Below are 26,289 nucleotides of genomic sequence, written 5' to 3'. Positions count from 1 at the left end.
TGATAATATAATTGTAATTGTTTTGGGGTACCATGAACTGTGCCCGTATACAAAAGTGAACTTAAATTGATAAATGTTGCAATCTTGTTTCTCCAACAACCAGTCATTCTAGCCTTTCTCCTGAACTCTTTAAGCCTCCCTATTTCCTGAAATACAACAATACTGAAACTGGGGCATTTAATAACCTTACAATGATTTCTAAGTGTTCAAATAAAAGAAGAATCAATAGCTGCAGCATTGTTGTCTTATTTTAACAAATTGCCACCGTCACCTCAACCTTGATTGGTCAGCAGCCATCAATAAGGCAAAAACTTCCACCAGCAAAAAGATTAAGATAAGCAATTTTTAACAATAAAATATTTTATTTAAATATGTACTTTCAAAAGACATAATGCTATTGCACACTTAATAAACTATAGAATAATGTAAACATAACTTTTATATGCACTGGGAAACCAAAAAGAGTGACTAGCTTTATTGAAATAGTCTGGAACTGAACCTCCAAAGTATGCCTGTACAATCCTTCAGGGGAAAAATGGATACTTAATGAAATAAAGGATTTTCAACTATTCCTGATAGAAGGCCAGAGATGAATAGAAAATTTGACTTTTAAATATAAGACTCAAGAGAAGCATAAAAAAGATAAACATGAAAGAGAAATTATAAGGACTCAATAAGTTTAAACTCTTTACAATCCTATATCGTAAGATGATTCATGTAACTCCTAAGAACTTTATCATTATTAAAACAATTTTAAAATTTTACTTAAAGGGCATGTGTGTGAACTGATTATATTGGAATTATCTCCACAAAAAATGAATGGAAAAAAGAGGGATACACTGAAAGAAGAGGGAAAGGATAGATAGAATAAGAAAAATTTTCCTCACATGAAAGAGGTATGTAAGGAAGAACATTAACAGTAGAGGGGAAAATGGGGGGTGGGGTGGAAGGCAATGCTTGAACCTTATTCTCATTGGAATTGATTCAGAGAGGGGAATTATATATATGTATATATATATATATATATGTATAGATATATGTATGTATACACACACATGCATACATATCTTACCCAAAAAAGGAAATGAGGGAAAAGGATCTGAAAAAGTGGGGAATGAATGATAAAGGGGAAGACAGATTAAAGAAGGAAATGATTAGAAACAAAATAGATTTTTGAGGAGAGACAGGATAAAAAGAGAGAAGAATAAATAAAAGAAAATGGATGGAGGGAAATACAGTTAGTCATCATAACTGTGAATGTGAATGAGATGTTTACCCATAAAATGGAAGCAGATAATAGAATAGCTTAGAACCAGAATCCAACAACATGCTATTTATGTTATTTGCAAGAAAAACAATTAAAACATAAGGCAAAAACAGAGTTAAAATAAAGGATTGGAGCATAATCTAATATGCTTCAGCAGAAATTAAAAAAAAAAAGAGAGGTAGTAATCATGATTTCAGACAAAGCAAAAGCAAAGACAGACCTAATTAGATGAGATGAGAGAAACTACATTGTGCTAAAAAGTACCTTAGAGGGGCGGCTAGGTGGTGCAGTGGATAAAGCACTGGCCCTGGAGTCAGGAGTACTACCTGGGTTCAAATCCGGTCTCAGACACTTAATAATCACCTAGCTGTGTGGCCTTGGGCAAGCCACTCAACCCCGTTTACCTTGCAAAAAAAAAAACCTTAAAAAAAAGTACCTTGGAAAATAAAGTCAAACAAAAATGTTTGCAGAAAGTTTCTCTGAAAAAGACCTTATTTCTCACAGATATATATGAATTGAATTAATTTTATAAAAAATCCCTGATCGATTAAAAATTCAAAAGATATGAACAGGCAGTTTGCAGAAGAAGAAATCAAGGTTATCTACAGTCATATGAAAAAATGTTGTAAATCATTACTGATTATAGAAATGCAAATTCAAATAACTCTGAGATACCATCTCACACCTATCAGCTTGGCTAATATGACAGAAACAGAAAATGATAAATGCTGGAGGGGATAAGGGAAACTAGAAACACAAATAGATACACTAAGAGATAAATTGTTGGGAAAGTAGTAAATTGATTCAACCATTCTATAGAACAATTTGAAATATGCCCAAAGGACTATAAAACTGTGCATACTCTTTGACCTGCAATATCACTACTAAGACTGTATTCCAGAGATCAAATAAAAAGGAAAAGTACATATATGTACAAAAATATTTATATCAGTCCTTTTTGTGGTGGCAAAGAATTGGAAATTGAAGAGATGTTTATCAATTGAGGAATGACTGAATAAATGTGGCATAAAATTGTGATGGAGTACTGTTATCAGAAATGATTATAGTTTGCTTTCAAAAATACACAGCAAGCCCTATATAACCAGATGCAAAGTGAGAAACAGGAGATTATTTTGCACAATAGCCATGTTGTAATGATATTCAACTGTGAAAGACTGCCTACTCTGATCATTACAATGATCTAAGACAATTCCAAAGGACTCATGATGGAAAAAATGCTATTTTCAGAGAAGAGGACTGATGAAGTCGAAGAGTAAATTTAAATATACTTTTCTCACTTTTTTTGGCAATATGGCTAATATGGAAATGGTTTGCATGATTTCACATGTATAATTCATATCATATTGCTTTCCTTCTCAGTGGGTGGGGGAGGACTTGGGAGGGAGAGAGGGAATCTGGAACTCAAAAATTTTGAAGAATGTTAAAAATAGTAAATTTTTAAAAAGATAAAAGTTTTTCAAAATTGTTTTTCTCTACAACATTGTTGTTGGTGTACATTGTACTTCTAGGTCCCCTTAGTTTGATATGCATCAGTTCATAGAGGACTTTTCAGTTTCCTCCAAACCTGTCCATTTCATCATTTTCTGTGGCACAATAATATTTTATTATATTCAAATAGCACAATCTGTTTAGCTATTTTTCTAAAAGAAAGAGTCTTTTATTTTTCAGTTTTGGGCTACTATGAACAGAACCGTCATATTTTTGTACATATAGTTCTTTTCTGTCTGATCTCTTTGGGTGAGGTCTAATAATATTGAGTTGAGTTAAAAAATGTAGTATAGTGATTTTTTTTAGCATAGTTCTTAATTGTTTTTTGGAATGTGATTCTTTCCCCACAAACATTTGGCATTTTCCTCAGTTGTCATCTTTGTCATTCTGATGGGAGGAATCTCAAATTTGCTTTAGCATAGCTATTAGTGATTTAGAATAGTTTTTTTCTAGATTGTTGATATCTTGTACTTATTGGATGAAAACTCTCTTTGATCCTTTTTTATTGGGGAATAGATAATAGCTTTTTAAAATTTGAAAGCTTTTTATATAACTTTGATATGAGAATTTTATCAGGTAAATTTATTGCCAAGATTTTTTTCTATTTACCTATTTACCTTTTAAACTTAACTTCAATGTTTGTGCAAAAAATTTAATTTTGTATAAGAAAAATTATCTATTTTATTTTGTTATCTTGTTTAAACATAATTTTCTCTTATTTGTAGATCCAAAAAAGTATATCTTCCTTGCTCCTCTAATTAGATTATTATATAATCTTTTTTGTCTTTAGTTATATAACCCTTTGTAACTTATCTAGGTGTATGGTATGAACTGTTGTCTAAACCTAATTTCTGTCAGACTGCTATCTTCTCCTTTCCCAGGAATTTTTGTCCACTAGTGAGTCTTTCCTCCATAACTGAGTTCTTTGGATTTGTCAGACACTATGCTACTGTGCTTGTTTACTTCTGTACTTGTGTTACTAATCTTTTCCACTAATTGACCTTTTTTTAATGTAACAAATCATTTCAAATTGATTTTCAAGAATTTCAGATTCTTGATCTTTTGTTCCTCCATATATGAACTCTATTATCTTTGCTAATTCTATAAAACATTTGATGTCCACTACTTTTTTATTTTTTTAAGAGACAATATTGTTAATAATAGCATTCTACTAATCTCTCGGCTTTTTATTTTATTTTATTTTTTTAGGTTTTTGCAAAGCAAATGGGGTTAAGTGGCTTGCCCAAGGCCACACAGCTAGGTAATTAAGTGTCTGAGACCAGATTTGAACCCAGGTACTCCTGACTCCAGGACCAGTGCTTTATCTACTGCGCCACCTAGCCGCCCCTTGGCTTTTATTTTAAACCAATGTTGCCTTTGTCTTCCATTTCTTCTTTGGCAAGAAAAATGAAGTGTTAGTTGAGTAGTTTTTGCTGTTTTGGGCCTGTTCAATATGGTGACTTAGTTATAATTTTAAGAATCAAGGTCAGCATCTTTACTTTTTCCATTCCATGTTTTTCAGTTTCAGATTTAAAATCCATCATATAATAGCTTTTGCAGTTGTTAATAGTAGCTGATTAGATTTAAAAATCAATGTGATTGCCTAAAAAAATAAAAATAACAAATAACAAGTAAAAATCAATGTGATTGTGACTTTTGCTGTAACTAATAAGAAGTCAATGGTCAAACACAGATCATTAATTCTGAAATGTCTCAAGTATGTAGTCAGTTGCTTATTGTTATAAGTCAATTTAATTTTTTTGTGTGTGCCTGTCATGTTCAGTACCTTCTGAAAGAAAATATCCATAATGTAGACACAAAGTTTCAGAATAATAATTTAATAGTAACAGTTTATAGTTATAAAATGTTTTAAGATTTGCGAAGAACTTTATAGATGTTCATCTCACTTGACCTTGAAATAGTTACTATTATTAATCTAGCTTTATAGATAGTAAGTTGAGGCTGGGAGAAGTCAATTGCCTAAGATCCAACAGCTAATGTTTGAGGTAGAAATCAAACCAAGATCTAATTCCAAACCTAACATACTAAGCTGCTTGCAATTCTTCCAGCTCTGCATCTGTTTACCTGGACATTGCCACCAGACTGTGAGTCTCATACTAGAACTTTTCTTAGTCCCTGGGGCCTCCTCACCCTGGAACATCCCTCTACCATACCAGCCTCCTTCCATTGGTGAATTCCTCCCAGGGTATCATTTTGGGGAAGATCATAGGCCAATCAACTTTCATTCCCCTATTGATTCTGTTTCTTACTTTCCAAAATTACTATGTCCCTCTGCATGGGTATCTACTTTCCACCTATTCCCACTGTCTTCTCCCATTGGGGGACAGGAACTTTCTTTTGTCTATATTTGTATCCCCAGAACTTAGCACTGAACCTTAGCACATAAAAATCATTTAACAAATGTTTGTTTCCTGCTAGCCTTTCATTACTCCAAAATGAACCATATTTTCTAGCACATTTTTTCATCATCTTCCTCCTGATTCCCTTTTGCATTGCAGTGCTGAAATAGTAAAGCAGATATTTATTGCTTTGGATAATTTCATCAAGTTCTTTATAGAATTCTTCAACTTCTCCTCATCCTCTGTCACAGGGAATGGCATGTAAATTGCAATTATCTTCAGTTGTTAATTTTGTTATCCTTCTCATGAGCTTTGTAAAAACAAACCTACCAATGTCCCAAGAAATAATGTTTTTTGTTGTATGCACAGTGAAAACAAGTGCATCAAATCATTTATCTTTCCAAGAACCTGCGAGTCACACTTCCATTTCATGGCAACATCTTTTTGTCTTCTTATTTCATTTAATATGGGAAGTTCAATATTGAAGTTTAATTCTTCTAATAATATGTTGAATCACAGGACAAAGATATTATGTTTAGAGTATCTTTAGGTTAAATAAATCTTTTTTTAAAATTAGTTATTTTTTCAATTACATGTAAAGATAGTTTTCATCCACATTTTTCTACCACTCTGCCTTCTTTCCCTCCCTCCTCCCTGAGGCAGGGGAAATGAAGGCAAATGTAGTCCCTGTACAGCAAACCCATTCTGTTGCTAGGCCAAGGTCAGAGTCTATACAGTTTGGTAAAACTTCACCAGTTTAAGTTTCTCTGACACAAAGTTATATCCATGCTAAAATGAAGCTGTGTAGTATTTCCCTCTGCTTCCATAAATTATTTTTCATTTATTTTAACCTAACAATTAACAATCACATTCCAAAAGAAACTGTGAACTTATACATTTTGAAATCATGTATATTACTTTTAAGAGGTAGTTTAAATAAATTTTTGACCCTTTTGCTTTTTAATAAGAGAAAGGGGTTAAGTGACTTGCCCAAGGTCACACAGCTAGGTAATTATTAAGTGTCTGAGGCCAAACTTGAACTCAGGTCCTCCTGACTCCAGGGTCAGTATTCTATCCACTGCACTACCCAGCTGCCCCTTTTTAAAATCTTTTTTTGTCCAGATTTACAAAGATTTATTTTATTTTCTAAAATTTATTTTTATTAAAGATATTATTTGAGGTTTACAATTTTCCCCCCAATCTTGCTTCCCTCCCCCCACCCCCCATGGAAAGCACTCTGTCAGTCTTTACTTTGTTTCCATGTTGTACCTTGATCCAAATTGGGTGTGATAAGAGAGAAACCATATCCTTAAAGAAGAGAAGTCTAAGGGGTAACAAGATCAGACAATAAGATATCTGTTTTTTTCTAAATTAAAGGGAATAGTCCTTGCACTTTGTTCAAACTCCACAGCTCCTTATCTGGATACAGATGGCATTCTCCTTTGCAGACAGCCCAAAATTGTTTCCAATTGTTGCACTGATGGAATGAGCAAGGCCTTCAAAGTTGAACATCACTCCCATGTTGCTGTTGGGGTGTACAGTGTTTTTCTGGTTCTGCTCATCTCACTCAGCGTCAATTCATGCAAATCCCTCCAGGCTTCCCTGAAATCCCGTCCCTCCTGGTTTCTAATAGAACAATAGTGTTCCATGACATACATATACCACAGTTTGCTAAGCCATTCCCCAATTGAAGGACATTTGCCACCATAAACAGGGCTGCTATATTTTTTTACAAATAATGTTTTTACCCTTTTTCATCATCTCTTCAGGGTATAGACCCAGTAGTGGTATTGCTGGGTCAAAGGGTATGCACATTTTTTGTTGCCCTTTGGGCATAGTTCCAAATAGCTCTCCAGAAGGGTTGGATGAGTTCACAGCTCCACCAACAGTGTAATAGGTGTCCCAGATTTCCCACAACCCTTCCAACAATGATCATTATCCTTCCTGGTCATATTGGCCAATCTGAGAGGTGTGAGGTGGTACCTCAGAGAAGCCTTAATTTGTATTTCTCTAATAATTAATGATTTAGAGCATTTTTTTTATATTGCTATGGATTACTTCGATCTCCTCATCTGTAAATTGACTTTGCATATCCTTTGACTATTTGTCAATTGGGGAATGGCTTTTTGTTTTAAAAATATGACTCACTTCTCTGTATATTTTAGAAATGAGTCCTTTGTCAGAATCATTAGTTGTAAAGATTGTTTCCCAATTTACTACATTTCTTTTGATCTTGGTTACATTGGTTTCATCTGTGCAAAAGCTTTTTAATGTAATCGAAATCATCTAATTGGTTTTTGGTGATGTTCTCCATCTCTTCCTTAGTCATAAACTGCTCCCCTTTCCATAGATCTGACAGGTAGACTAGTCCTTGATCTTCTAATTTGCTTATAGTATTGTTTTTTATGTCTATGTCCTGTAACCATTTGGATCTTATCTTGGGAAAGGGTGTGAGGTGTTGGTCTAATGTAAGTTTCTTCCATACTAACTTCCAATTATCCCAGCAATTTTTATCAAAGAGGGAGTTTTTATCCCAATGGCCAGATTCTTTGGGTTTATCAAACAACAGATTACTATAATCATCTCCTGCTTTTTCACCTAGTCTATTTCACTGGTCCACCACTCTATTTCTTAGCCAATACCAAACAGTTTTGATGACTGATGCTTTATAATTTTAGATCAGGTAGGGCTAAGCCACCTTCTTTTGCACTTTTTTTCATTAAGCTCCTGACAATTCTTGACTTTTTATTTCTCCGTATGAATTTACTTACAATTTTTTCTAACTTGTTAAAGTAATTTTTTGGAATTTTGATTGGTAGGGCACGAAACAGATAGTTTAGTTTTAGTAGAATTGTCATTTTTATTAAAAAATCTCTTTTTAAAACTTTTTTCTATGTATATTTTATGCTTAATGCTGGTCTACATATCTATATAAAAGTTTTTCATCATACCCTATGCTTTCCCTTTCCACTGGACCCTCTGGAGCATATCTCCATTATCAACAGATTTTCCCTCATGCTATATTCTTATCATGTAGCTTTCTATAACCAGATATTCATGGAAATCTAAGTTTCTTCTGAAGATTCCAATATCCTAACATTCTTTCCAAGATTCTGTCTTTTTATTGAGGTCAGGAGGAACTAGAATACTTTGTTTCCCACTCTCACTAAGATCAATCATCTATCTGAATTGGCAATAACTTCTTTTAAAGATCATTGCAGGGGCAGCTAGGTGGCACAGTGAATAGAGCACTGGCCCTGGAGTCAGGAGGACCTGAGTTCAAATCCATCCTCAGACACTTAATAATTACCTAGCTGTATGGCCTTGGGCAAGCCACTTAACCCCATTGCCTTGCAAAAACCTAAAAAAAATAAAGATCATTGCATCTTGCAGCCAGATTTCTAAATTGATCTAAAGAACAGTCACACCAATTCACAGCTCCACCAAGGGTGCATTAATGTTTGTCTTTCCACAGTTCCTCCAACATTTAACATTTTTCATCTTTGCCAATCTGATAGGTGTGAAGAAAAAATTTCAAGAACTATTTAATTTGCATCTTTTATTCTTTTTTTGGACAAATCACTATTTCCCTGAGGCTAGTTTCTTTTTTTAAAGATTTTATTTATTTTGAGTTTTACAATTTCCCCCCAATCCCTCACCCCTCCACAGAAAGCAATTTGTCAGTCTTTACATTGTTTCCATGTTGTACCTTGATCCAAATTGAGTGTGATGAGAGAGAAATCATATCCTTAAAGAAGAAACATAAAGTATAAGAGATAACAAGACAATAAGATATCAGGTTTTTTTCCCTAAAGGGAATAGTCCTTTAACTTTGTTCACACTCCACGGTTATCTGGATACAGATGGTATTCTCCATCGCAGACAGCCATGAATTCTCCCTGATTGTTGCACTGATGAAATAAGCATGTCCAACAAGGTTGATCTTCACCCCCATGTTGCTGTTAGGGTGTACAGTGTTTTTCTGGTTCTGCTCATTTCACTCAGCATCAGTTCATGCAAATCCCTCCAGGCTTCCCTGAATTCCTGTCCCTCCTGGTTTCTAATAGAAGAATAGTGTTCCATGACATACATATACCAGTTTGCTAAGCCATTCCCCAATTGAAGGACATTTACTTGATTTCCAATTCTTTGCCACCACAAAAAGGGCTGCTATGAATATTTTTGTACAAGTGATGTTTTTACCCTTTTTCATCATCTCTTCAGGGTATAGACCCAGTAGTGGTATTGCTGGATCAAAGGGTATGTACATTTTTGTTGCCCTTTGGGCATAGTTCCAAATAGCTCTCCAGAAGGGTTGGATGAGTTCACAGCTCCACCAACAGTGTAATAGTGTCCCAGATTTCCCACACTTCCAACAATGATCATTAAGCATCTTTTATTCTTAATGATCTGAAACATTCTTTTATATGACCCAACTCCTTTTTGAAATTTACTTTTTCTCAGTGAAATTATGACACTTCTCATGTGTAACCCATCTCCATCCAGCTTCAGTATTATTTACACTACTGTGACATGAAATATAACATGTTCAAAATAAAACATGCTTTCTTCTTCCACAAGCAAATCTTCATTCCCAACTATCTTGCTTCCATTGGTGGATTATCAACATTCTCATTGTTTCTATGGTGACAAACTATGATTCTGAGATTTCATTTCCTTTAATCCCAATATTCCCAGTAAATAATTACTGATATTTCTTCAAAATATCTGATTTATCTCATCTATTCCATTTCTAATGTCATCATACTAATTCAGGTTCTTTGACTTGCTGATATTACTGTAATAACCAACTAAATTTCTATCTCAAATCTCTGTCCTAATCCATCATTGAAACTTCCAGACATCTCTAACTCTACTTTCTTCATGTCATTCATCTGGATATAATGACTATGGAAAATTATGCTACCTACGACGACCTATGATAATAGCTATCTCAATTGTCTACCTCATCAAAGTCAAACTTCTCTTCCAATGTTTAGAAATTGCTACACAAACATGAATGTGATGAAATACCATAACTGTTCTGTAAGAAATCATGAGCAAGCTGATTTTGGAAAAACCTGGAAAGACTTATATGAACTGATGTTGAGTGAAGTGAGCAGACTCAGAACCCTGTACAGAGCACTGGCAAAATTGTGCAAAATTGTGTGATGTTCAACTATGATGGATTTAGCTCTTTTCAACAATGCAGTGATAAAAGGCAATTCCAAAAAACTTGGATGGAAAATGCCATCCATAGCCAGAGAAAGAACTATGGAATTTATATGTACATGTCAGTGCATACTATTTTCACTGTTTCTTGTTTTGTTCTCATTTTTTTCCCTTTTGTTCTGATTCTTCTTTCCCAACTTGATTACTATGGAAATATGATTAACATAATTGCACATGTATAATAACTATCACATTACTTGCTATTTTGGGGAAGGGGAAGGAAAAGTTAGGAGAAAAATGTGGAACTCAAAAATCTTAAAAATGAATACTGGAAGGGGTGGCTAGGTGGCGCAGCGGATAAAGCACTGGCCCTGAAGTCAGGAGTACCTGGGTTCAAATCTGGTCTCAAACACTTAATAATTACCTAGCTGTGTGGCCTTGGGCAAGCCATTTAACCCCATTTGCCTTGCAAATATTGGAAACTATTTTTAATTGAAAAAAATTCAAAAAGAAAAAAGAAATGACTACACAATTTTAAAGACTTTTGTTTTCAGTGTGATAAGAGTAAAAAAAATCAGGATGTGATTCCATTAAGAAGAGATGGGCCAGGGGTAGCTAGGTGGCACAGTGGATAGAGCACTTGCCCTGGAATCAGGAGGACCTGAGTTCACATCCAACCTCAGACACTTAATAATCACCTAGCTGCTTTGTATCCTTGGGCAAGTCACTTAACCCCATTGCCTTGCAAAAACCTAAAAAAAAAGAGAAGTGGGCCATGCTGTAAAATGGCAATGAAGTATAAACACACAGGGAAATAGGGGTAATCTGTGGATACAGATAATACATTATATCCCTATCTACCAACTCCTGGCCCCATTTTGTGAGAGAATTTCCCGACATTACTCCTTGTTAATTTCCAACTTTTCTGACTAGGGCAGGTGGTTGGCAAAGTGGATAGAACCTTGGAGTCTGGAGGACTTGAGTTCAAATATGACCTTTAACTCTTTCTTTAACACTTTTAACTCTTACTAGCTGTGTAACCTTGAGCAAGTCACTTAACCTTGATTGCCTCACATCCAGGGTCATCTCCAGTATCTGGCTGCTGGAACCAGATGGCTCCGAAGGAGAAAGTGAGGCTGGTAACCCAGATCTATTTATTTATTCCTGATTACTCTCCTGAGAGAAACCAAATGCCTAAGGAACATTTTCAATTGGATGTCCCATAGATATGTCAAACTGAGCAAGTCTAAAACAGAAACTACAATAATGATCTTTCTACCCCAAACAACTACTTCAAACTTCCCTACTTTTGTTGAGGGTTTCACCACATAGTCACACAAATTGCCAATAGCATCTCACTTCCTTCAATCCATATATTATTCATTCAATTTTACCTTCACATTTTTTTATTTGTACCCAATGCCTTTTCTCTTCTCAGGCCATCACCCTAGTAAAAGTGCTTATCATTTTTTGCCTGGACTATTGCAGTTACATAATTGGTCTACCTGTTTTAAGATTCTCCCCCTTTTGTCAAGCTTCCACCAAGGTGCTGAAGTAATTTTCCCAAAGTAATCCTAATCATGCCACTCCTGTATCCAATAAACCTTGGTTGCTCCCTAATATTTTTAAGATCACTCTCCTTTTGGCATTTAAAACTCTGCACAACCTGGCTTCAATCTACCTTTCAAAGCTTATTATACATTACTTCCCAGCTTAAGTATTACCTTTCAGCTACTGACTTTGTTGCTCTTTGAAATATAAGACTTTGCAAAGGCCATTCTCAATCCATCTCCCAGAATCTGAAGTTCTGTTCTAGTGCCACTTTGTACATGAAGCATTTCCTGAATCTGCTAACTCCTCATTCTCCCCTCCCCTCCCCCCCCAAAACCCTCCAATTTTTATTTGAATATCTATCTGTAAATGTTGCCTCCTCCATTACTCCTTACAGGTTAAGGAAGTTTTTTTAAAAAATTTAATTCCAGTACTTGACAGTACATGGTAGGTACTTTATTGTTTGTATGTTGACTGCTCAAGATAGGGTCAAGCAAATGTGGAAACTGGGAATTTGAATCAACAATCTAAGCTACAACTGTCTACTTCAATAAACCTTTCTAGTCAATCTGCCTGGACTCATTTCTTAAGAATTAACATGCTCTGACCCCCTCACACTCTTCCAATCACAATAAGGATCTTTTGATCACATATAATACCCATTCCCCAAACTCCCAATGTTCCACTAACATCTTGCCCCCAACTCATATTTTGCTCTAGGAATGTCAGCTTTATAATTAAGAAGTTTCTATCTGAAAACTTTCTTACTCCCATCTTCTGGTTCTCCTTTTAGAATTGTCAGTACAGTATCTTGTCAGTACAGTATCTCTCTAGTCATACCTCACAAATATTGTGAATTTGGATAAAGCTCACAGTATTTTTTGGTTTCCTAGTGCATATAAATGAAGTTTATACCTTACAGTAGTCTACTAAGTATGCAATACTTATACAATAGTATTATGTCTGAAAAAAACAATGTATATACCTTAATTAAAAATATTTTGTTAAAAAATGCTAGCCATAACCTGAGTCTTCAGTGAATGATAATTTTTTTTGCTGGTAGGTCTTGTCTCAGACTTGATGGCTGCTGATAGAACAAGGTGGTGGTTACTGAAGGCTGGGTAGCTGTGGCAATTTAAAATAAGACCATAATGAAGTTGGTGCATCAAATGACTCTTCTTTTCATGAAACATTTCTCTGTAGCATGTGATGATTTTTGATAGTATTTTATCCACTTCATTCAAAATCGGTGCTATTTCTCTCAAACCCTGCCTTTGCCTTATCAACTAAGTTAATACAGTATCTTCGACCCCAAAGACAGGGAAAGAGATGGGGAAACAGTCAGATATATGCAATTTATCAATTAAGTTCACTATCTGATCTGAGTACAATTCATGGCACCCCAAAACAATTACAAAGACATGATGGGAAAACACACTATTAGAAAAATGATTTCGATAGACATACTTGATGCAGGGGTTTGAGACATCCATTTTGCAATTTGTAGAAACCAAACCAAGCCAAAAACCAGTATCTATAAAGTGTAGTAAAATGAGATATACCTGACTGGTTATACTTACTCATTATTTTTCCTCTCCATGCCTTCCCACATGCCCCATATAAACTGGGCAAGAAATACCTATTCATGTTGGTAACATGAATAATGTAAGGGAAGTATGTACTGAAATCCACTTAAAAGAATTTTATGCAGAAAATGAGGCCCTTTCTCTAACTGATAGAATCAGTTCTCTTATATTTTTCAAGGTTACCCTACTTTCTCCTATCTCAAAAATATTTCTTGGGGCAGCTAGGTGGCATAGAGGATAGGGTACCACCCTGGAGTCAGGAGGACTTGAGTTCAAATTTGACCTCAAACACTTATTAATTACCTAACTGTGCAACCTTGAGCAACTCATTTAAACCCTACTGCCTTGCAAAAACCAATAAAAAAGAATATTTCTTGGATAAAATTCCTTTTGTAAAATCCCTTGTTTGCAAATTCAACCTAGGAAAATTTATTATCTCCACACATCAATATTTTCAGTTCAGTTCAATCTCATGAATATCTCTTACTATTTAAAATTCAGGATGAGATTGAATGTATCTTTTGTTCTTAAAGTTTCATTGTTATACCACCTCTACACTCTTCTTTCTTTTATGCATTTATGTATTTACTTTTTGTATTGAGAGTTACATACTATATCTAGTATCTTGTATTGAGAGTTCTATATCTAGTATAAATTATTTTCATGAAAACAGGTCTGAGAAAAGTATGAAGGAACAACCAAATAACTCAACTTTATAAATAATATTGTTTTCATAATTTAAAAGATTCATTCTGAAATTTCTTCTGTATATGAAATAAGGTAGGCAGGAAAAATTCTACCTGTTACATTTTTTATGGAGGAATGTCATTTTATAAAGAATCATTATAATTCAATTACTATTCTCATGATCACTGTAACTGCAGAAATAAATTGCGAAATACCAAAGTTTTTTTTATTAAATCAACATCTACCTACATGTGCAAAAAGAATCTGTATTCTTTTAGCAATTTTCTCAGCCTTCTTTCTTTTATTTCTAGATGATAAATCTCTCCCTAGAATAAATCATTTAGGGGCGGCTAGGTGGCGTAGTGGATAAAGCACCAGCCTTGGAGTCAGGAGTACTTGGGTTCAAATCTGGTCTCAGACACTTAATAATTACCTAGCTGTGTGGCCTTGGGCAAGCCACTTAACCCCATTTGCCTTGCAAAAAAAAACCCTAAAAAAAAAAGAATAAATCATTTAAGTTAATTTCTCCTGACTTTATTTACTTGTTATCATCTAGAATTAAAAGATGCCCAATGGCCATGGTTAAAGACAAACCAAAGTTTGTATACTGGATAAATCTAATACTGCTTTATTCCAAAGTTAATGATTTACAAGTGGGAATGTATACATAGCTTCAAAAGTATTAACAAACTTTATACATTCTATAAACAATTGAATTCAAAATAATTTTATAAAATATATTTCAGTTTTTATATTCATTTCTAATTATATCAGTCTCTTTAGACAGAATGTTGAATGGCTTTTCATTTTTTTTCATAGCATTTTCAAAACAAAGATTAAATATCTCAAAAGAAAATAAAACTATATATTCTGCTACAAATTATAGCTTTTATCATGGGTAACCATCAATAAAAAACTTAAAAGATAATTGTTTTAATAACTATATCCCAAAAACCTTTTCTGTAATAAGCTGTAAAAATACTTAACTTCCAAAATAAAGTTAAATAAGTCAAAAATGAATGATTTATATTGCAAATAATTTTTAACTCTTCTTTTCAATAGATTCTAATTTAACTACCATCTTTTCCTGTAACACCAAATTTATCTGTTCCCAATCTGCAAAAAGACAAGGTAAAATCATAAATTGACTTCATGCTGTTTTGTTACAAAGAATATAAAGTATGTGTGCTTTTAAAAATATAGTGTACACATCTACAACTCCCTAATTCAGGAAATATGGTTTTAGAAATGTCAGTATCCCTAAAGCTTTAACTAACTGATTTATTCATACTGAAAAGCCAAATTCTAAACATTTACTTAAAAAATGCTAACTAGCACCCATTAAGAACTGACCAAATGACAATTTTTTAAATTCAAACTCTAAAGTGAAATTTTAAAAGGTTTATTACCTATTCTAGGTAAACATTGAGAGAAAAAAAGTGAAATTTGATGGTTATGAATCTATGCCATGAATCTAACCCTTCTATATCACACCACTGAGAATTATTTCTGCTGATAATGCAAGGACTCAGGTTGCTGCACAATCTATCTCACCAATGTTAGTTCTAGCAATACTAGAATACAGGATCAAAGATATAGAATGGGAAGGAGACCTTAGAGATCACTAATCCAAACACTCATTTGACAAAGCAAGAAAATAACAACAATAATAATTTGCTCAAGATTATAAATGGAGGAGACAGCACAGATGGGATCTGTCATTCAAAAGATGATAACCCAATTGACTTGCGGGACAGATATATAGTTGGGCAAAATGTACACTAACCTGATAATTATCTTTATTTTAATTGTTGGCAACCAGGGTTTTTAGAAATATTACTCTAACTTGAATAAAAACAACCCTATAGATTTTACATGTTACATATATTATATACATAGCATACATATGAGAACAGCCAAGTGGTACAATGAATAAAGTAGACTTGGTATCTCAACTTCTAGGTTCAAATTCTTCCTCAGACACCTAGTAGCTATGATTCTAGTTAAGTCACTTAATCCTTCCACCTCAATTTCCTCATCCATTATAATGGGGATAATAATAGCATCTACCTTACAGGTTGTTTTAAGGATCAAATGAAGTAACTAGTGTAAAGTACTTTGAAAACCTTAAAGATCTACATAAATACAAGTTATTGTTATTATTACATCTAGTTTAAGTAAAAATAAATTAGAAGTTTAAAGTTCACTAACTAAAACAGCTATCAAAGGTACTGGATGTAGGGCAGCAATGAACACTGTCTTTAAAAATGTACAAAGTTGTGAAATTCTAAAGACAATTATGCACAAAAAAGAATGGAACTTGAAGGAATTCTCCTTCAAATAAAAATAAAGACATTGTATTTCCTTCTTTAAAAACAAAACAAAGCCTCACTTTTATAGCCATGAAACAATCTAAAACCTATATTTCATGACTTTTCTTGATTCCATCTGAAAAGCAGATTTAATAAGGTAAAATATGCACATATATTAGTGTCACTTTTCCCAAGTCAACTAAGACATGATCTAAAAATTTTTATGCTGATCCATCAATAATCTTAAAGCAACATGACATTTCACATTATGTAAAAATATACTTTCAGTATACCACTACTAAAATAGTAAACGCAAATTTGTGCTTAAAATTTTCTTTTTATTTTTTTTTTAGGTTTTTGCAGGGTAAATGGGGTTAAGTGGCTTGCCCAAGGCCACACAGCTAGGTAATTATTAATTATTAAGTATCTGAGAACAGATTTGAACCAGGTACTCCTGACTCCAGGGCCGGTGCTTTATCCACTGTGCCACCTAGCCGCCCCATTTTTTTTTTTAGTTTTTGCAAGGCAATGGGGTTAAGTGGCTTGCCCAAGGCCACAAAGCTAGGTAATTATTAAGTGTCTGAGGCTAGATTTGAACTCAGGTACTCCTGTCTCCAGGGCTGGTGCTCTATCCACTGCGCCACCTAGCTGCCCCCTGCTTACTATTTTCAATCTAATCCTTTATTTAAGCAAATTTCCTCATTCTCTCACATGTCAAAATGCTATCCATTGAGCCTGATTAAAAGAGAAAATATGATTTTATTTACTCTTATTCTTAATGCTAATTCTTTTTTTTAAGTGTACCTTTTAAACAAGCTAGATATGTATGCAACAATACCAGATCATTTATCTGGCAAGTTTTAGTAATAAAATTTTTAGTAATATATTTCACATAAATCAATTTTCTAGATAACAGAAATTTATTGTCTTAAGCATTTTAATCATTTTCAATGATTATGTTTCTAAAATGCTTTACTTTCCTGTCTTCTTCCTGTATACAATTTAACCTTTAAGGTTAATAATCATCAATCTCAACTACTTTCACTGTGCTTCAGTACAGTGTTTACTGAAGTGTATAAAGTTGTCTTTTATATTGCAGCTAATTCTTCTGCCTTCTTCCTCACTCTGTTATAATAGTTCCCAATATTTTAGTTTTCTAAAAGTCTCTCTTCCCTCACCTGTTATTTTTAATCTGTTAGGCATCCTAAGTTTATAAAATCAGTAAGCTCATTTTTCACAGAATCTAAACCCATATTGGCTTCATGCCTTTCCTAAAGAACACAAAATGTAAGATCTGTGAGAGTGATTATCCTTATAGGCCTTTTTCCACTCTTATTTTCCAAGTTCATGGAAGTAGGAATATTAATTTGGTAAAAGTCACTAATGAGGGTGCCAATTAAGAATATCACAGTCTAGAGAATAGCTGTTGGAGAAGGGAAAAAGATACAATATTATCATCTGACAATAGTTGATGGACATTTGCCAGTTTATAGCCTTTAACACCAAAACATACAATGAAAACATCTCTTCTGTTTTTAATAAAAGAATATAATTAGATGATTTGATCTCTAGCATTAAATTATTGCAACAAAATCAACTGTTATAAGTTCTAAACATTTCTCTTTGAAAATCTGCATAATTGTTAAAACACATCTCATTTGTTAAAACACTAGACTATCAAATATAACATAAAACAAGGTGTTATAAAACACACACACAGTTGGGAAACATTTTATTTTTTTTCTATTTCAAATAACAATTTAATATGTGAATTTTAAGTTTCTCTCTGGCACCTTCAATTTTTAATGACTGAAAAAAACCCTAATCATTTTACTGTCAAACTTAAGATTCACACTTTAAAATTATTTACTAATCTTGTAAATATACTGTTTTTCTAATAATAACAATTTTAATAAATGCCATACACAATACATTTCTTTGCTCCTTTGGTCAGAAATATAAATAGGAACTTTAAATCAGATTTCTAGATATTTAAAAATGGTTTTTAAAAGCACAAACAAACTCAATCTATTATAGTAACTACTAAAATTATTTTAGAAGTTACCAATAAGAATTCTTAACAAGGAAATGTCAAAGCTGTGCAATCGATACAAAAATGTTATGTACAATTTAAAAAACAAATTTAAACCTATAAAACTCAATGGCCAAATAAAAGAAATTTTAAGCATCAAATTTAAAATATCTTAATTTTTTTAGGTCATACAGAAATATATTCTGTGAATAATCAGGATTATTTCATAAATATATATGTGTATATATAAATATATATACCTACAGAATTTGCTGTGCGAAAAAAATTCAGCTTATTAAATGAAAAAAAAATTTGCACTTTTAGATTATCAAGATCTTGCCATATTTACCCTTCAAGTGTAATACAATAACCCAGTCCTAGTGCTTTTGGCACAGGTATTTAGGTATATATTGACACAATCTTATTTATAAACACAATGCTTTTATATTTTATTCACTGAAATATGAAGAGTTTTAAACAAAATCTAGAATTCTGACACATCTATATAGCTACACTGCTTAAATAGAATGGATAAGCAGGCTTTTAAATTTTAAATCAGCCTTTAAAAACTGAAACATATAAGACTCCACCATCTACAAATTTTCTCCAATCTATTCCACATGAATTTCCAGTCTGCATTTGTATACATTAACTTTCTACCCATATATGATTTTCTTTCAACTCATACCCCAGTATATAAGGACAAGAAATAAATGTATAATAAAAAAATTGGATAAATCAGGAGAGGCTTCTTTGTCTTGAATTCTTCACCAACTAATAGGGAAGCAGCACTGTAGGCAGCCCAAAAGACTCCAAACAACTTTAGGAGAGAGAAAAAGACATTATATTAGCAAATATAAGTACTTTTTGAATACTACTTGATATGTCATCTACTGCTGACAAAGCTACTCAACCTATTATTGTAAAAAATTTAGACAGCCCTCCAAGGAATACTCTTTCTCTAGTAGAAAGAACAATATTAGAAGTCATGATACCTAGATTCCAGACTTGACTATATTAACATCTAGTGGTATACCTTTGGACACATTATTTCATCACTTTGAATCTTGATTTGTTCAACTGTGAAAAACAAAAAGGAACTAGATTAAATGAACTAGGCTCTTACAGTCTATGATTCATACTTAATTGGATTGTTGTATATTCTTGTTTTTGCTTCTTAGACTTTTCAAATGACCTTGAGATCTAGAACTACAGGAAGGATAATAATAGTTTCTATTTTTCAAGTACTAAAGGTAGGTGAGCAGGAATATTTCTCAATGAGAAGAGACCTTTTCCTCTTCACAAAAAAAAAAAATGAAACAAAAATGAAAATCTTCTCAATTCTCAAGGTTTTAGAGACCGCACTTGAACATTACTTTGTATTTACTACTTTTTTTTAAGTTATTCAAGTTGTGACCAAGTCTTCATGACCCCACTTGGAGTTTTCTTGGCAAAGATATTGGAGTGGCTTGCCATTTCCTTTTCCATGTCAGAACAGAAACTGAGGCAAATAGCATGAAGTGATTTGCCAGAGGTAACACAGTTGGTAAGTGTCTGAGGCCAGATTTGAATATAGAAAGAAGAATATTCTGATTCCAAGTTCACTGCTCTTGGCAATTCATCACCTAGTTGTATTTACTTATGTTTAAGTACTTTCTGCAGAAAGAAACTCTGCAGAGGTTACTTTTGCACAAAGTAGGTTTTATAAATAATCAAAGTGCATATTTTCCTCATCAACAACAGGAACTGCCGCCAATAGGCATGTGAACAAAAGAACTTTGAGAGTAACAGTACCATAATTCCCCACCCCTCCTAGATCATTTATCCTGCTTTCAGACTGACCATCTCCCATCAATTGCCCATCATAGGGTAGGCAGATAATCCTAGCAGAAGCAGCATGTGCAGGGCAACTCAAATGACCAATGCCAACTTGAACACAATGGTGGCTACCATCTCCCCTTGAACCCAGAGGAAGATAGTCCAGGACCTTGAACCAATAGAATAGCAATGCTTCCAATCCAGTATCTGGAGCCTGTGAAGATGAGGGTATGGCAATGGCCCCTACAAATGTTTTAGTTATATTTGAAAACTCAAAAAAAAAAAAAAAAAGAAAAATAGTCCCTAGTCCCTGGCATAGTCAAATGATTCAAGATAAGAAAATTTTATGATTTTATCAGTAAAAATGACATTAAAGAAGAAGCATCATCATCATCTGCTTTGCCACTGCATCCTAAGGACCATGGGGTCTTTCCATTTGACTTAAAGCTGAAACTTTCATCATATGCTGTTTTCTCCATGAGAGAACTAGCTCACTGAAAACTAGGGCTGTCTTACTTTTCAAAAGGTAGCCACAGAGCTTAGCACAGTGCTCTGCATATAGTATGCATACAATAAATGCTTGTTTCATGCATGATTTTCTACAGAAAGATACTGTATAATTTTAAAAATAAAATATGCACCATAAAACTTACTTTTATTAGTGTTGATACAACATCAAATGATCCAACAACCAAAAGTAAAGGAGCTATTACAATAAGGGGAAGTAACGAATATCCTATGACACCAAGAACTTGACCATATGCAACCTGTGAATATTAAAAAATTAATATTAAAGGAATCCAGAAATTTTGAACTCTCACACTATTTCCTAAGAATTAGGAAATAGTAGAACTAGTACATAAATCATATTTCACATATTATTACTCAAATCAGCCTAGTTCAGGTGCATTGAGAAACAGATGGCAAATGGAAATAAGTATGTATGATCTTTCAAATAGATATCTATATGTATCTAGTATCCACACCTAATTGTAGCCTTTTTTTAGGAGGGGTTTGAGAGAGGGTGGGAAAAAATAAAGTAAAAAGTGCAAAGCAGAGAACAAAAGAAAATCATCCAAGTAAGCAAAGAAAAGTTGGGCAGTTTGGAAAATAATGTACAGTATTATTATATAATAATAAGTTTTCATGAAATGAAAATTCATGTTTTGTGGCACACATTGCAATGTTTTGCCACCTTTTTCTTGTTTATTTGTTTAAAATGAAGAAAATTTACTAAAAAAAAAAGATGAAATGAACATAAAGGGTAGACTTGAGAGAGAAAGAGAAATCATAAAATGTGGATCCTAACCTCAAAGTAGGGAACAGAAGTGGTCCCATCCATCTAAGTTCTGGTGGGAGAGCTTATTTATTAATTATAAACAAACAAATAAATAAATAAATAAATTAGACATATAATATTATTTATATTCTGAGGCAACAATTCTCAAATTAATTTGAGGACAGAATTTTTTTAGGATTAAAATACATTGACAGAACCAATTAATATTAGTTAGACAAAGAAAGAGCTCTATGAGGATACAGAATACTGTTTTATAATGGGGGATATTCAGAGATATTTAGAGCAAAAGTGAAAAATAAAATCTATTTTTGAAAACTTGACAAGTGGCATTTTTCATTTTTTTGTTTGTTTTTTGTTTTTGCAAGGCAAATGGGGTTAAGTGGCTTGCCTAAGGCCACACAGCTAGGTAAATTATTAAGTGTCTGAGGCTGGATTTGAATTCAGGTACTCCTGACTTCAGGGTCGGTGCTCTATCCACTGCGCCACCTAGCTGCCCCAGGTATTTTTCATCTATGATTTTTGATATTCTATAAAGAAAAATTATTGCTAGCACTAAAATTCAGACACAAGGAAATATAATTAACTCATCAGCAGAAGACAGTTTGAGAGATAGTGGCCTAGGTTCAACTTTGATACAGGATTAGTGATTTATATTTGAAAGATGAGGGGGGAAAGCAACGGACAGACAACAAAAGTCTTCTCCTTTATATGTTTAAAGCCTGACTGGACATGGTCAAATTGTGAGAATGTTTTGTTACTATGTTACAAGAGTTTTTTCCTTATTCCATTTCAGTGAGGAAAGAGGGAAGAGGGAAATAAATGCTTATTAATGAGGGGAAAAAATTTAAATTAAAAAATCTAAAGCCTGAACATACAAATATGGCTGCACAGATCCACCCTACCCCTCTGCCCAAATCCTCAGATATTTATAGTTATCGCAGTTCCCTCTAAGTTCAATTATAAAGAAAAATACCACAATAAAGGAAATGTTAGACTTTGGAAGAACTGAGCTCAAATTCCATTTCTGATACTGGGCAGCTGTGTAACTATGGGCAAGTAACTTGAACTCTCTGAGCTTCACCCAATTCTCTTTGACTTTAAACTATATAGGGATTGCTAACAAAATCATAGTTCCTTGCCATATTCAATTATTCCTGATTTGAAGAAAGAATTAAGGGAACTTTTAAGAAGTAAAAACTTCTAACATAGAATATCGATCATTTTAGTTGGAAGAAAAAAGTACCTAATATGATATGGAATCTTCTGTGAATTTGAAAAGTAACTCAAATTTTCTCCCTACCTTCAGTATTATCCTTTGAAGAATTCTTTTCATCTATTTTAAGGAACATGTTCTTTAAGGCCTTTTCCAGTTTTCAAAATTTTAGTTATTTCTTCCCTAACAAGTTAACATTTTCAGAAAACTTTTAAAAGTCAAATATATAAATTGAAAAACTATTTTTGCAGTTTATATTATTTCCTATTATTTACAAATGAATTATTCTTAAAGCCATATTAATTATAATAAGTTTATGGAACACAAAATTTTATCACCCAAGTAAAGGATAATTTTCATAAAGAGTTACTTACTTCTCCACCAAGTACTCTTGCTAATAAGAAAATTGTTAGGGAGCCAAATATCCAAATAGTTATGATCCATGAAACCACCTTAATAGAAAATAAAACATTAAACACAATTTTTTTTTCTCCTGCAAGTTACAGAATAATTGTCAATCATCAAGGTTTAAGCTGACTGGTTATATATGTCTCTGGTTATAAAACAGTGTGCCCTGTAGGCTGGGAAGCCTGCAGAACATTCCTCTCCACTTTACAGTTAGGAGGTATCACAAATCTGGAGCTGCTAAATTGTTAGGGAAAAAAGTTACTTTTTTCCTGAAGTCTAACAGTTACCTAAGGGGTGTGTGTGTGTGTGTGTGTGTGTGTGTGTGTGTGTGTACATATGTACATGCAAACTAAAGATGAGGTCTCAGGGGTTGGGGACTACAAAAAAAGAAGACAGGCTAAAAGAAGTGTTTTGGACTGATGCTTAAAACCTGAGAATGACCTGCTATCATCAGTCTGTTGCAGACCCTTGTCATAGTTCTCTAACATTTATTTTAAGTAAATGGCAAAAAAAAAAGCAAAAGGGAAAACAAACATCAATATGAGGATTTTATTTCAAATGTCAAATGTTTGTAAAAATACTTTACTTACTGATAAAAGTAATAACTTTGAACCAAAGCTTACTAGATATTTTATAGATGTATCTATCACAAGTAATTTTGACATGTATATGAGTAATTAGTAAAATAAAAGTGTATTTTTCTAAAAATATGGAGCAGATTGAACACAAAATAAGAATTTAGGAGGAGAACTGGAGAGGAGAAAATCAGTGGCATCAAAAAAATAGGGGCTGCTGAAAGTCAAAGGGAAAACACAAATTAACAGGTCCATGGAGGTTAAGGAAGTTTTTGTGACTTATTTTCATCTTGAATATTATATAAAGTTTGAATAAAACAGGATTGTCTTTTTTTTGTTATTGTTGTTTTTGCAAGGCAGTGTGGTTAAGTGACTTACCCAAGGCCACACAGCTAGGTAAATTATTAAGTGTCTGAGGGTGGATTTGAACTTAGGTACTCCAGACTCCAGGGCTGGTGCTCTATGCACTGTGCCACCTAGCCGCCCCTAGGATTGTCTTTTGTATTGATGATACTATAAACTTCAGCAGTTAATTATTTTCCTGTTAAGGACTTCCCTTTGGCAGTCTGGTGAATCCTATTCTGGTGAATTTTGGTGAATTCAGAATAATGTTTTTATGCACAATAAATAAAATACATTAGACTACCAAAAGTTTATATCGAAATAAGTATATTTTTCCTATTCAACCTATTCAAAACAACCTTGGGGGAAGGAACTGTGGACCTAAATTAAAAAATCCTTTTTTAATAAGGGAGGGAAAGCCAAATTAACTGATTTAATAGGCCAATACTCCTAAACAAATAAGCCTTTAAGACTTCTCCTTCACTAATTCTTCAAGCAAATCAAAAGAGGAAGACGTAACTTAGTTTGGTAAATTTTTGACTGACCAAAAATTTGTATTATTCTAAATTCTATATCCCTTTGTTAACCACAAATAACAAATATTTGACAAATTCAATACTCAAACACTTTTACAAGTTTAAAAAGTCGGAAATAAAGCAGTGTACTTACCCTGAACTGTCCATATAAGGAAATCATTGAGAAGAAAAGAACAACTGCTAGAGGGCCCCAAAAATCAGGATTGTCCCTCACCACTTGTCTATTAAAACCAAGTGATGGCATTGGCATCAATACACATCGAATTTTGTAGTAAATATCCTTCAGATCAATGTCCAGTTCCTCCCTATAATTTAAAAGAAATGGAATGTTGTCACTTCAAAATTACCAGGACTAGGGACTTAGGTTCAATAATCATGAGCCTGGGTATCAATTTATATAGGGTTGTTTCTGAAAGCACCAACTTTAAGCAGCATGTCTTTCCATTTAAGGTTATACATTCTATATGTGATCCTTATTTTCTTTACTTTTATTGAATATCAAGTTGTTCTGATCTGTTAATTACAGGATCCATTAAAGAACAGGGGGAAATTTTCTGACTTACTAAGAGTTCTACATAAATGAAGAGCTTGTATACTTTATTATGACACCGGAAGAAAGAATATGAAATAAAATCACCTTAACAGAATAAGTCCTGCTTAGATCACATTTGGAATACTATTTCCAATTTTCATATATCTTTATTAAATTAGAGGCTAGCAAAAGTTGACTAGGATGATAAAGCTTTAATGAAAAGATCTGTTGACATTTAACTAACAGGAGAGGAGACATTAGAGAAGATAAGAGAGATTGCTTCCTTCAAAGGGATTATCATATCTTATTCTATTTGAAACTAGAGGGAAGAAGAGAACCAAGGGGTGGAAGTTATGAAAAACCAGATATATGCTTAATATATAAGAGGTAACATAGTCTCCTGAAGGAGTAAACCTTGAAGCTATGAAAACAAGGATTCAGATACCACCTCTGGCCCTAGATAAGTCACTTAATTTTTCTATGTTCTATACACTGCAGAAATGATACTGATCTTCACTGGTAGAAGAATTTTCCCACTTTGGAAATTCCCTATACCAATAAAATTTTAAGTCAAATTCCTATCTGTATGAGAAAGAACTTTTAAAAATTATAGATATTAATAAAAGGAATGGACAGCATGAGAAAGTCCTATCACTAAAGGAGTCCAGAAAAAGTTAAGCTGAGGGGCGGCTAGGTGGTGCAGTGGACAGAGCACTGGCCATTGCCTTGCAAAAACTAAAAAAAAAAAAAAAGTTAAGCTGATCATTTGTTGAGGATGCTACAAAGAATTTGTGTATCTGTTAGAAGTTGGACTAGATGATTTCTGAGATTTTTCCCAGCTTTAAAATTCTTTGGTTTTAATAAAATTCATAAATTTAAGAGGACTTCCAAGGTGAAGATGGTAGTGTGAAGCTAGGAAGCTCCTAGAGTTTCAAATTAAAACAATCTTTAAATTCTCCCCCACCTGTTTCTTTTTTTTGGGGGGGAAGCAATGGGGTTAAGTGACTTGCCCAAGGTCACACAGTTAGGTAATTATTAAGTGTCTGAGGCTGGATTTGAACTCAGGTCCTCCTGATTCCAGGGCCTGTG

General features: G+C 33.4%; 1 protein-coding gene across 1 annotated transcript in view; it reads right to left on the bottom strand.

Annotated features, from left to right (window-relative positions):
• Window positions 1–19,017: 19,017 nt before the first annotated feature.
• The window catches only part of YIPF4 (Yip1 domain family member 4), a 28,680-nt gene continuing 21,408 nt past the window's right edge, over window positions 19,018–26,289 (bottom strand). Inside the window, exons 3-6 of the mRNA XM_074209677.1 lie at window positions 24,802–24,973; window positions 23,182–23,259; window positions 20,948–21,061; window positions 19,018–19,296 (exon numbers count right to left, since the gene is read on the bottom strand). Of these exons, the coding sequence (XP_074065778.1) occupies window positions 19,159–19,296; window positions 20,948–21,061; window positions 23,182–23,259; window positions 24,802–24,973 (502 nt within the window). The 3' untranslated portion in view covers window positions 19,018–19,158. The remainder of the gene's footprint in view (window positions 19,297–20,947; window positions 21,062–23,181; window positions 23,260–24,801; window positions 24,974–26,289) is intronic.

Source organism: Macrotis lagotis, chromosome 1 (assembly GCF_037893015.1).
Source record: "Macrotis lagotis isolate mMagLag1 chromosome 1, bilby.v1.9.chrom.fasta, whole genome shotgun sequence".
NCBI classification, from domain to species: Eukaryota; Metazoa; Chordata; class Mammalia; order Peramelemorphia; family Peramelidae; genus Macrotis; species Macrotis lagotis.
The sequence above is the reverse complement of the archived record's forward strand: the minus strand, read 5'-3'. Positions and strand labels throughout refer to the sequence as shown.